Source organism: Balaenoptera physalus (genome assembly GCF_965194825.1).
Source record: "Balaenoptera physalus genome assembly, chromosome: 10".
Lineage (NCBI taxonomy): Eukaryota > Metazoa > Chordata > Mammalia > Artiodactyla > Balaenopteridae > Balaenoptera > Balaenoptera physalus.
The window spans coordinates 22496278-22510317 of record NC_138889.1 but is presented as its reverse complement, the minus strand read 5'-3'; the positions used below and the strand labels follow the sequence as shown (position 1 = coordinate 22510317).

At 38.4% G+C, this 14040-nt stretch overlaps 1 protein-coding gene across 2 annotated transcripts in view; it reads left to right on the top strand.

Annotated features, from left to right (window-relative positions):
- Positions 1–14040, top strand: part of ARHGAP20 (Rho GTPase activating protein 20) — a 149558-nt gene that overhangs the window by 71790 nt on the left and 63728 nt on the right. The window contains exon 3 of one of the 2 annotated variants that reach the window (XM_082476851.1): positions 6973–7074. In XM_082476851.1, the coding sequence (XP_082332977.1) occupies positions 6973–7074 (102 nt within the window). Of the gene's footprint in view, positions 1–6909; positions 7075–14040 lie in introns of both variants that reach the window. The other variant, XM_082476850.1, reaches the window with a different exon arrangement.

The window sequence follows — 14040 nt, the reverse complement described above, 5'->3', positions numbered from 1 at the left end:
AAGTCCCCTATTATTATTGTGTTACTGTCGATTTCTCCCTTTATGCCCGTTAACATTTGCTTTATGTACTTAGGTGCTCCAATGTTGGGTGCATATATATTTATAATTGTTCTATCTTCTTAGATTGATCCCTTCATCATTATGTAGTATCCTTCTTTAACAGTCTTTACTGTATAGTCTCTTTTGTCTGATATAAGGTAGCAATACTTACATTACTTTCTTTTGATTTCCATTTGCATGGAATATCTTTTTTCATACCCTTACTTTCAGTCTGTGTGTGTCTTCAGATCTGAAGCAAGTCTCTTGTAGGCAGCACATATTTAGGTCTGGTTTTTGTTTCCATTCAGTTACTCTGTGTTTTGATTGTAGAATTTAGTCCATGTACATTTAAGGTAATTATTGATATGTATGTTCTTCTTGCCATTTTGTTACTTGTTTTGGGGTTGTTATTGTAGGTCTTTTTTCTTCTTTCTTCTTTTATTCTCTTCTCTTGTGATTTGATGACTGTCTTTAGTGTTATGTTTGGATTCCTTTTTCTTTTTTTGTGTATATCTATTATAGATTGTTGGTTTATTGTTACCATGAGGCTTTTATGTAGCCGTGTGTGTGTGTGTGTGTATACACAATTATTTAAAGTCGCTGATCTCTTAAGTTTGAAAGCAGTTTAACAACCCTGCATTTTTACCTGCCCCCCGTGTTTACTGTTCGTGACATCATATTTTACATCCTTTTGTGTATCTCTTAACTACTTGCTGTATATATAGATGATTTTACTACTTTTGTCCTTTAACCTTCCTACTAGCTTTATATGTGGTTGGCCTACTACCTTTACTGTATATTTGCCATTACCAATGAGATTTTTCCTTTCATAATTTTCATATTTCTAGTTGTGGCCTTTTCTGTTTAGAGAAATCACTTTAACATTTTTTATAAAGTTGGTTTTGTGGTGCTGAACTCTTACCTCTTGCTTCTCTGTAAAACTTTTGATCTCTCCTCCAAATCTGAAGGAAAGCCTTGCTGGGTAGAGATTTCGTGGTTGTAGATTTTTCTCTTTCATCATTGAAAATATATCATGTCACTTCCTTCTGGCCTGCAGATTTTCTGCTGAAAAGTCAGCTGATTGCCTTCTGAGAGTTCCTTTGTAGGTAAGTTGTTGCTTTTCCCTTGCTGCTTTTCATAAGTATTCTATCTTTATTTTTAGCCATTTTAATTACAGTGTGTTTTGGGGTTGTCCTCTTTGGGTTGATTCTGTATGAGACTGTTTCTTTTCTCAACTTAGGGAAGTTTTCAGTTTTCATGTCTTCAAATATGTTCTCTGCCCCTTTCACTCTCTCTTGTCCTTCTGGCATCCCTGTATTGGGAATATTGGGAATATTAGTGCACTAGATGTTGTCCTAGAGCTCTCAAACTGTCCTTATTCCTTTTAATTCTTTTTGCTGTTCAGCATCAGTGATTTCCACTACCCTGGCTACTAGCTTGCTGATTCATTCTTCTGTATCATTTAGTCTACTGTTGATTCCTTCTAGCGTATTTTTCATTTCAGTTATTGTATTCTTCATCTCTGTTTGTGTGTTCTTTAAATTTTCTAACTCTTTGTTAAAAACTTCTGACTTCTCACTCTGTGCATCCATTCTATTCCCAAGTTCTTTGATCACCTTTACAGTCACTACCCTAAACTTCTTTTCATGTAGATTTCCTATCTTCACTTCACTTAATTCTTTTCTTGCGGTTTTTATCTTGTTCCTTTGTCTGGAACATTTTCCTCTGTCGCCTCATTTTGCCTAAGTTGCTCTATTTTTATATATCTGGTAGATTGGTTATGATTACTAACCTTGGAGAAGTTGCCTTTTGTAGGGTATGTCCTATGTGTTCCAGTAGCACACTCCCCTCTCATCACCCAATCTATATGCTCTAGAAGTTTCCCCTATGAGGGCTGCATGTATCCTTCTGTTGTGGCAGGCTGACTATGTAGATGGTCTGGAGGCTTGGATGGCCCAGGGTCTTGCCTTGTGCAGAGGCTGCCAGCCACTGATTGTTAGGACTGGGTCACAAAGTGGCTGACTGTGGAACCCCAGGGGGCCCCGGGGCTTATGCTGTCTCACTGGTTTGCAGAGTCAGGGTCCAGAAGACTCCAGGGCTATTGCCTACCCACTGGTAGGTGAAGCCAGGTCCTGGGGTTCATGCTGGACTATTGCCAGGCAGAGCTGGGTCCTGGAATCTGGTTGCAGAGCCCAGGGATCCCAGAGTTGGTGTCAGGTCACTGGTTGGGGGAGGGTTTCCTGATACAGTTGGGTATGGGGTCCAGGGTGTCTCAGAGCTTGTGTCAGCCTGCTAGTGGGCAGGGCTGAGGCCCAGCTGGTCTCACAGCAAAGTCTGGCCTGCTGTGAGCAGGCCAGGTACCATAGGCTGCAGGATAGTTGTTTACTTGTGTCTGCCCCCTGGTGGGTAAGACTGGTCTAGAGGCTAGTGCAGGCTTCCTATAGGGCAGTGGGGGACCCAGGGGCTTCCAGAGATGGTGCCTGCCCAATGGTGAATGGAGCTGTGTCCAGGGCCTTCTGGTGGTCAGGGCCATGTCTAGAGGCATGTCTAGAGGTGGCTGTGGACTCAGGAGGTCTTCAGGCAGCCTGTCTGCTGATGGGTGGAACTTTGTCCCCACCCAGTTAGTTGCTTGGCCTGAGGCATCCCAGCACTGACACCTACAGGCTGTTGGGGCTATGTCTTGGCACTAATGAGCGAGAGGGAGCATCCCACAATGTCACCTGCAAGCACCAGCTTCCACGTAGTAGAAGAAGCTTCCAAGAATGGTTGCCACCAGTGTCTATTTCCCCAGGGTGAGCCACAGCCACCCACCCCCTGCCTGTCTGGGGGACTCTCCAAGACCAGCAGATAGGTCTGTCCCAGGCTTCTATCAAATTACTGCTTTTGCCCTGGGTCCTGGTACATGTGAGATTTTGGGTGCACCCTTTAAGAGTGAAGTCTCTATTTCCCCCCAGTCCTGTGGGGCTCCTGAAATTAAGCCCTGCTCCCTTCAGAGTTGAATGCTCTGGGGGCTTGTCTTCCTGGTACAAGACCCCTGGGCTGGGGAACCTGATGTGGGGCTCAGAGCTGTCACTTCAGTGGGATGACCTCTGCAATGTAATTATTCTTCCGTTTGTGGGTCACCCACCCTAGGGTATGGGACTTGACTATATCACAAGTCCACCCCTCCTACCTATCTCGTTGTGGTTCCTTCTTTATGTCCTTAGTTGTAGAAGATCTTTTCTGATAGGTTCTGGTCTTTTTCAGCAATGGTTGTTCTGCATATAGTTGTGATTTTGGTGTGTTTGTGAGAGGAGGTGAGCTCAAGGTCTTTCTCTTCTGCTGCCTTGGCCCAACCTCTCTCATCAGTAATCTTAATTCCACCTTTTGAGTACATGTTAATATAGTTAGTCACGTATACAAATTATAAAAGGAATTTAAAGACCTTCTACTCCAACTGCCTTACTTTACAGTGAGGAAACTGAGGCAGCCAAAATAACTCACCATGTCACACTACTTAGGAAAAAGTCTTAGATTAGCCCACACCCTCCCCTACCCCCATCAAGTCCTAAACTGCTGAGCTCAACTGCCATGGGTGGAGGAGGAATCTGAGTCAGTATGAATGAAGTTCTTTTCCTTTTGAAAGGCTACATGGAATTTTTTAAAGTAAGTGTTTTGAACATACTTAACTTGTAAGTCCCCTTCACTTAATAGCAGTGTGTTTTAACTGCTATGAACATCAGCTTCCAAATCTGTAAAATAAGGGATGATACCTACCTTCAGGGCTTAGGTATTGTTTCTCTCTTCTTCCTCCCTTTCCTCTTAAAGTCACCTTCTAGTGTTAAGCTGTTGAAAAATAACCAGATTTACTGCTTTAATTCTTCACTATTCTTTTCACTCCTCACCTCAAACCCTAGACCATTTGAGTTCTGCCCTCACCATTTTCCTGGAACTGCTTTGTTGAAGGTCTTAATGAACAACTGATGACTTTTTTCCCAGACATCTTCTCAGTCTTCAACTTGTTATCCCCTTCACCAGTTTCAGTACTACAGACCACCACTGCTTTTTATTATTCTTTTTCTGCTGCTTTATTCACTTACTCTCCATCTTGTTCACAGATTCTCCTCCTTTCTTCACCCCTTCAGATTACATTTTTTTTCAGGGATGTGTTTCTGCCTTTTTTCTTATTCTTTGCCCCTTTGGGCAGTTCTAGTCATTCCCATAGTATTTGTATGCAACTGTCTTTGTATGATAACAAATATGACATCTCTTTTAAGTGCTGGCTGCCTGCCTTATCGCCCCATGGCACCTAGTCCCCTGGTAATTTCACACTCAGTACATTTGAAGCTGCACTCATCTCTTCTTCCCCAGCCACAATGTGTTTTCTCTCCTGTGTTCTTCATCTTCATTAATCTCAACAATGTGTATGTGAATATAGGAGACTTAGATTATCCAAAGCAATTTTAAAAAAGAGAAAGTTGGTAGATTTATACTACCTAATTTCATGATTTACTGTAAAGATAGAATAATAAGGCAATGTGGTTCTGGCATAGATTAATTCTTAAAAAGATCAGTGAAACAGAATAGACAGCCTAGAAATAGACCCATGGTCTACAGTCATGTGATTTTCAACAAAGGTACCAAAGCAATCCACTGAGGAAAGGAAATCCTTTTGTGCATATGGTGCTGGAACAATATGGTATTCGTATAGAAAAACAAAATGAAGTTTAACACCTACCTTATGCCATAAACCAAAATTAATTTTAGATAGATCATAGACCTAGATGTAAAAACTAAAATCATACAGAGTTTAGTGGAAAACATAGGAGAGTATCTTCATGACTTAGGGGTAGGCAAAGATTTCTTAGAAAGGACACAGAAAACAAATACCATTTTAAAAATGATAAATTAGACTTCATCAAAATTAAAAACTTTTTAAGTTTTAAGAAAATGTACAGGCAAATCACAGACTGGGAGAAAATATTTGCAAAACATTTGACAGAGGATATATATATGTGTATATATATGTATATGTATATAGGTGTGTATGTGTATATGTGTATATGTGTTTGTATATATGTATATCAGGAGATAGATAGATAGATAGATCCAGGATATATAAAAAAAATTCCTACAACTCAATAATAAAAAGATACATAACACAATCTTTTTAAGTAGGCAAAATATTTGGAGACAATTCACAAATTAATATATACAAGTAACCAATAAGAACATGTGTTCAACATTATTAGTCATCAGAGAAATGCAAATTAAAATCTTAATGAGACGCTACTATATATCCACTAGAATGGCCAAAATTTAAAAGATTGATAATGCAAATGTTGACACAGTTGTGAAGTAACTAGAATTATCCTGCACTATTGTTGAAAATATAAATTGGTACAACCACTTTGGAAAACTTACTGGTAGTTTTTTTCTAAAAATAAACATAACACCTATTCTGTGACCCAGCAGTTCCACTGTGAGATATTTCTCCAAGAAAAATGTAAACATAGGTCATAAAAAAGACCAATAGAAGTTTAATAGCAGTTTTATTCATAATAGCTAAAAACTAGAGAGAGCCCACGTGTCCATCAGTAGGAGTATAAATAAGCAAACTGATATATTTATACAGTGGAATACTGTTCATCAATATAAAGGAATGGATTACTAGTAAACGTAACAAAAACATGCTGAGTAAGAAATATCTTACACGAAAAGAGTACATACTAAGGTTTTGTTAATATGAAATTCTAGAATAGGCAAAACTAATCTTCAGTGGGGAAAAAAATCATAATAATGGTTGCCTTGGGGTTGATGGAGTAGGGATTGACTGTTGTAAGGAACTTGAGGGACTTGGGGGCTGATCAATGAAAAAACTATGACCCTTGGACAGGTTTGCATAAGAAAGGAAGTCCCTTACAGCATGAGACAATCTAGAGGTTTATGGCCAAAGGACCACCATCCAAAAAAGGAGGAGGGCAAGGGAATTCCTGAGGTGAAGGAGATTGGAGTGGGTGACTCTGGAGATTACATGTCTAAATGATGTTGCTCAGTAGCACGGTGGGGAGTCTGGGTCAGAGAGCTCCAAAGGTAGTAGTGACTTGGGTCTTATAACCACAAGGCTCTGTCTTATCAATGGCTAGCAGGTGTGGGTGTAGTTTTGTGGAGTATACAAAGCAGGCAAGCTATAAAATGGTTAAAAATCTGCTTGTTTTGGGATATTTTTTAAATAATTGGGTGTATAAAAATGTTAGTTTAGTTCCAGCAGACTTTGGAGCTAATGGATCTCAGCCTGCAACAAAGAGATAAACAACTTGAGCCAATACATAGAGGCCGTCTTCATCTAATTAATATAACAACTGAAAAGGGATAAGAGGAAATTTTTTGGAGTGATAATAATGTTCTATATCTTGATAAGGGTTTAAATTACACAAGTGAATACATTTGTCAAAACTCAGAAAATATACATCTAAGAATTATGCATTTCATTGTACATGATATGCATGCTGAAGTATTTAGGGGGAAATGTACTGCTGTATGCAGTTTTTACTGAAATGTCAAAAATAGAATGGGTTAATTGAGAGAGAGTTAGATAGGTATCTGATAAAGCAAGTACAGTAGAATTTTAATGGTAGAATCTAGTTTGGGATATACATATGTTTATTATAAAACTTTTAATTTTGCTTTTTGTTTAAAAAAATTTATAATAAAATATTAAGGGCTACCATGTGGAGACAGACTGAGGGACCTGTTAGAAAACTGCCATTGCCTTAAAAAAATTATAGAGCTTTATATTTCTTGACCAAATTTAACCTATAATTTTTTGTAGAAACTCAATCCTATATTTGATCATTTGACTAAAGATCTGTGGTGTTTGATCTGTTACAGGGAAAGTCCTTCTGCTAACGTGGACACATGTGCATTTCTGTCATCATTTTTGTGCTCCAATAGGACTCTGTTAATTGATGGCCGGGTAGAACTGAAAAGAGGTCTGCAGAGGCAGGAGCGACATCTTTTCCTGTTCAATGATCTGTTTATCGTGGCCAAAATCAAGTAGGTATACTGGACACTCTCTCCTGGTTATCATAAAATTGCATTTCCACCAACAAAGGTAACCTTTCTATTCAATGTTCACTGTAAGAATATCTGGCCTCTGTTACCATACTAATATCTGAAGTGAGTTTTATGTTTGTTTTGTTTTGATTTGGTTTTGAAAAGATGTTGCAATTATTTATTCATTCAACAAGTATTCATTTAAGTCCCACTCTGTGCCATGCTCTGAATAAATAAAGGGGATACGGTGAAGAATGTGATGGGTACAGTCCCTGCTTTTTGATGCTTTCATTCTAATGTGTGTAGGGAGAAATGACAAATTGTTCTTAATGCTGTGAAGAAAATACGGTGAAGTGAAATATGGGATATATGTTAGGTAGGTATAGTCGGGGGGAAAAAAAATCAATGAAGAATGAAAAACAACTAGCCATTCAGATATTAGGAAGATGGGTATTCTAGGCAGAGGGAACAGCAGGTACAAGGGTGGTAGGGAAAGTTTGGCCCTTTGGAGGAGTTAAAAGAAGGCCAGCATAATAAGCAGGAAGAGAGTAATATAAATTGAGATTGGAGAAATAGACAAGGATCAAGTTATCAGGACCTTTGTGGGCTGCATTAATTATCTATTAATTATCTATTGCTGTATAACAGATTACCCCAAAACATAACAGTTTATGATTACAAACGTCTTATACATTTTCTCTGAGTCAGGAATCTGGGAATGGCTTAGCTAGTGGTTCTGGCTCAGGGGCCCTCATGAGGTTGCAGTCAAGCTGTTGACCCAGGGTTAGAGTCCTCTCAGAGCGTAACTGGAGAGAATCTTGAAACTTCCCAGATCACTTACATGGATCCTGGCAGGCCTCAGTTCCACAATGGCGGCTTTCCAGGGTTCTTCTCCATGTAAGTTTCTCCACAGGGCTGCTTGTAACATGGTATTGTTTCCTTCAAAGTGAAAGATCCAAGAGAGTGAGGAAGAGAGTGTTAAAGGGAGAGAACACCTAAAATAGAAGCTGCAGTCTTTTATAACCTAATTTTGAAAGTAGCATACCATCATTTCTGATGTAGGCTATTGGCCACACAGATCAACCTTGGTACAATTGGAAGGGAACTACAGAAGAGTGTGAGTATTAGGAAGCTGGGATCATTGGGAGCCATCTTGGAGGATGGGTACCACAAAGGCTATGATAGGAGTTTGGATTTTATTCCAAATGGTTTTAATTAGGGGAGTAGAATAATGTACATATTTTTAAAATATCGTTCTGGCTATGATAGGTAATGGATTAGAGGACAGAAAAGAGTAGAAGCAAGGAGACTGGACAGGAGGTTATTGTAGTAGTCCTGATGAGATATACTGAAGACTTTATCTGGGGAAATGGCAGTTAAAGGAAGGACGCAGACTATTTGGAATATACTTTAGAGGTAACCAAAAGAATTCACTTTTCGCTCAACACTAAATGCCAGTGCAGTTATCATCCAACCTAGAACACGATAGTTACAACTTGCTCCATCCCCCATTCTCACTGTTTATGAAGCATCATAAAAGAGTAGTTTAACAAATCCAATCTCATCAAAGAGATTTTTTGTCACTAGAGAATAGTAAACTTTTTTCTGCTATCCGTACCCTCACACCTAAGTTATGCCATGTCACAAATAAGATGTGGGTGGGGAAGGAGATCAAGATTGTGGAGTAAGAGGGTGCTGAGCTCACCTCCCCCCACAAACACATCAAAAGTACATCTACATGAAAATAAATTCTCACTGAAAACAAACTGGAGACTGGCAGAAAGACTCTTTGGCAACCAAGGCTGTAAAGAAAGATCCACAGGGAGTCAGGAAGGAAGGGAGGAGAAGCAATCAGGTCAAGACTCACATCCCTAGGAAGGGACAGAGAAGAGGAGGGAGATATCATGGGCTTGCAGATCCTCCCTGGGGAGGGAGGGGTTTGAACCACATATTGGGCACCCCAGCCAGCACTAGGAAGACAAGTCCCCTTAGTTGGTTTGAAAACCACTGACTGACAGGAGGGCTGTAAGAAACCGAGACTCCACCCGTGAAGAAATGGACACACTCTTGCTTACTCCCAAAACAAGGCAGAGGAAGCAGATTAAAACTGCCCAGGGCTTTGACAATAGTGAACACCCCAGCCTCGCCTCTAACTCTGGCGCAATTACCAACTAAGATGAAGGCTAATGTTGCCGAGGCAAGTGAGCACTTGCAGGGGATGGAGCCAGCTCAGACCCAGCACTGCAGTTAAATGCGGCAAAGATGTTTATTGCTGGCATTCACAGAGGGCAGCAGATCAGGAGCTGTCTGAAGCTCTGACTGACATGCTGGAGCCGTCCCAGTGTGCGCCCTAGCTGCACCAGGTGCCTGCTCCAAATCCCTCTTGCTGCATCGCTACTCCCCTCTGGGGTGAAGGTACCATGGCTGGGAGAGGGGAGAGTGCATACTTAGAGGAACAGAACCAGCTCATATCTGACCCTCAGGGCTTCTGCTCCAACAGTATGGACCTGACCCTGCCACAAATAGGGTGGTGACAGCTACTGAACATAAGAGAAGCTCTAGTTTACACCTGGCTCTGGCTCTAGGCCTCTGTCTCCAGCCCTACCTCTCACCAAGGTGATAGCTGCCAACACACCCTGGGGGAAGATATGACCCACGCTCAATTCAGATCCAGCTCTCCCACCAAAGCCACTGAGAACACACATACTTGAATAGGAATACTCCCACACAAGGACACTGCTTCAAGACTGGGATAGGTAAGTATTCACCTAATTTCATAGAGACAGAGAAAGTTAAACGAAATGAGAAGAAAGAGGAATTTGTTTCAAACAAAAGAACAAGAAAAAAACCCTGAAAAAACAACAAATGAAACAGATAAATAACTTATCAGATAAAGAGTTCAAAGTAATAGTAATAAAAAAGCTAATTGAACTTGGGAAAAGAATAGATGAACACAGTGAGAATTTTGACAAGGAACTAGAAAATATAAAAAGTACCTGTCAGAGCTTAAGAATACAATAACTGAAATGAAAAACACTCTAGAAGGAATTAACAGACTAGATGATACAAAAGAATGCATAAGTGATCTAGAAGATAGAATAATGAAAATCACTAATCAAAAAGAAACTGTAGGACCACATCAAGCATACTAACATTTGTATTATACTGGTGCCAGAGGAGAAGAGAGAGAGAAACGGGCCAAAAAGGTATTTGTGGAAATTATGGCTGAAAATTTCCCAAACCTGAAGAAGGAAACAGATAACTAGGTGCAGGAACCATAGAGAGTCCCAAACAAGATGAAACCAAAGAGACCCACACCAAGACATACCACATTAAAATGGCAAAAGTTAAAGATAGACTTCTAAAGGCAGCAAGGGAAAAACAAAGTGTCACGTAAGGCAATCAGCTGATTTTTCTACAGAAACTTTGCAGGCCAGAACAGAATGGCATGATATATTAAAAGTGCTGAGAGGGAAAAACCTACAACCTAGGTTACTCTACCCAGCAAGGTTTTCATTCAGAATTGAAGGACAGATAAAGAACTTCTCAGACAAGCAAGAACTAAAAGAGCTCATCAGTACTAACTTGACCCTAAAACATGTTAAAGGGTCTTCTCTTAGTAGAAAAGAAAAGGCTACAACAAGAAGTAACAAATTACAGAAAAGGAAACATACAACTAATAAAGGAAAATATACAGTAAAGGCTGTGGATCAATGACTTAAATAAGACATTATGAAGTCTAAAGGACAAAAATTGTAAAAATCAGCTATAACTAAAATAAACAGTTAAGGGATAAATATGAACTTGTGAAATAGGACATCAAAAACACAAAATATGGGGGAAAGAAGAAAAAATGTAGATTTTTTTAGAATGTGTTTGAACTTAAATGACTATCAGTTTAAAACAAGTAGATATACGTCAACATATATGAACCCCATGGTAATCACAAATAAAAAAACCTACAATAGATACACGAAAACTAAAAAGAAAGGAACACAAACATTCCACTAAAGAAAATCATCAAACCACAAGAAAAAAGGAAACAGAAGAAAAAAAGGAACAGAGAGGAAAACAAAAACACCAGAAAACCAGTAACAAAGTGGCAATAAGAGTACCTATCAATAATCACTTTAAATGTCATTGGAAAAAAATACGTCAAAAAACATTGATTGTATTAAAAAGTCCAAGATCCATCTATATACTGCCTACAGGAGACTTACTTCACAGCTAAAGACACATACAGCCTGAAAGTGAGGGGATGGAAAAAGATATTTCATGCAAATGGAAAAGACAAGAAAGCTGGAGTAGCAATACTCACATCAGATAAAGTAGGCTTTAGAACAAAGGCTATAACAAAAGACAAAGATGGGCATTAGGTAGGGATAAAGGGATCAATACAAGAAGAGGTATTATACTCATTGACATACATGCACCCAGTACAGGAGCATCTAAATATATCAAGCAAATGTTAAAAGAGAGAAAATGTTAAAAGGGAGAAACTGACAATAATACAATAATAGTAGGGGATGTGAGCACCCCACTTACATCAATGAACAGATCATCCAGACAGAAGATCATTAAGGCAACAGTGTTCTTAAATGGCTTAATAGACCAGGTGGACTTAATAGATAGCTACAGCACGCTCCAACCGAACCCAGCAGAATACACATTCTTTTCAAGTGTACATGGAACATTCTCCAGGATGGATCACATACTAGGCCAGAAAACAACGTGTCATCAAATTTAACAGGGTAGAAATTATATCAAGCATCTTCCAATCACAACTGTATGAAACTGGAAATCAATTACAAAAAGAAAAATGGGAAAGTCACAAACATGTGGGGACTAAACAACATGCTACAAAAAAACCAATGGGTCAATGAAAAAATCAAGGAAGAAATCAGAAAATACCTTGAGACAGATGAAAGTGGAAACAGAACACTTCAGAGTTTATGATATGCAGCTAGAGTGGTTCTGAGAGGGAAGTTTATAGCAATACAGGCCTTCCTCAGGAAACAAGGAAAATCTCAAATAAACAACCTAACCTACCATCTAAAGGAGTTAGATAAAGAAGAACAACGAAAGCCCAAAGTCTTTCTTTCTTTGGCTAAGGTATTTTATTTGCTCCATTTTATGCTGAATGTTGACAATGTTTGCCTAAAATTGTTTTGAGTTTATTGTCATTCTTTTCCATACTGAATTAGAGCAAGTATTAAACCTGGATGTGACCTTAGGGACCACTTTTGATATTCATTAGAAAGCTGAATTAAAAGTTATTTTTCCTATAGAATTAGGGCTTTACATTTTTTAAAAACAATGTTTATGAGCATCAGAGTATTTAGAAAGAAGCTGATATTATCTCTGTTAATAGCCATAGAGCACCTATTTGGAATTTACTAAAAGGAAATGAAAGTAGTTATTTCATACCCTCTTAAGCCGTCACTATTCTCATATTTTATTTCCTAAACAAATAGGGAAGTAATTATGAATTCTGTGTAGGTCAAAAAGATGAGGAGAAAAAAAGTTCTGATTATTAATTCATTACCAGTAGAATTACCATCAGATACTTGTGGAATATACCATATTCTCTACCCCAAAACGTATTTAATAGACCATCTCCATCTTAGAATGAAGGGAAATCTCTCTAGAATCCTGTGTATTTCAACGGTTCACTGGAATTCATACTTTTAAATTTCCATTGGAATAGTCTAATACTGTTAGAAATTGAGAGTGAAAAATCTGAAGATACACACTGACCCTAATACTATCCATCTTAATATAAAGCTTTATTGGAATACTTGTTTTAAATATTTTTAAACTAGTACCTCTAGCTTTATGGACATAAATGTTCATGAGATTTCTCCCCTACTTCCATAATAAACAGTCCCATCAGAAAGCCTTGTAGGTAAGGAGATTTGAAAAAGTAAGTCTTAAGATAGTAAAGCTGAAGGAAACTTCATGGATACAAAGTCACCTCCAGGTGCTTTGTAAGAATGGCTATATCCAGGGCTTTTTATAGATACCTAATGGTTATGAGCATAAACAAGCTCAAGAGTCAACCCTGCTCAGGTTCGGATTCTAGCTCTGCTAGTTAAGCTGTTTGACTTTTGGCAAATTACTTAACCTCCCTGTGACAACATTTCCTCACCTCTAAAATATTTGAGGATTAAACTTAACAATTTGTGTAAAGTGTTAACAGTGACTGGCAAATGGTAAGTTCTCAATAAATATTGGCCATTAGAATGGAAGTATTGTTTACACTTTGGGACAGTTCCTTGTTTTTTGTATAATGAGGTGGAAATCTTGGTACTTTATTGATCTAGGGAAGGAATCGTTGGAATGGCTTTTTCCAAATCAATAGGTATACAAGTTCCCACATGGTATTTGAAGTATCTAATATAAAGAGAGGCCTGCATTAAAAAACTCAAAATGTATGAAAACAGATATGGAAACATACTTTTCCTTGGAAAAGATTCATAGTTTCAGTTTTATATTACCTAGATAGCTGCCATCAAGAAATAAGATTTTTAAAAGAAAAAAAAAGAAGTAGGATTTTACTTTTTAAAAAATTGAATGATTTATAACAATAGGGTGAAAAATACTGAAATGAAATATGGAATGAAGGCATTGTGCCTCAAGGCACTTTTCTATTGTACTTATATTGTGTGCCCTACAGGAAGCATAGATGAGGCTTTGAATCTAGATTATTCTTCATGTATAGTTCCTGAAAAATCCCTTTACATTTTATAAATCCTACTGAAGAATTTTAGCTTTAAATGTTCCATGAGGAGTTTTAGGGATACTTCCATATGAAGCATCTTTGATTTCATTTTAGCTTTTAATGTTTCCATAAATGGCTCTGAATGATAGGAAGTACCAAGGTTTCCCTGGGCATTCTCTTTATCCTTACCAGTGCCTTCTAACTCTTTAAATCTCAGGTCCATTATGAGCATTAAATCTGTAAAC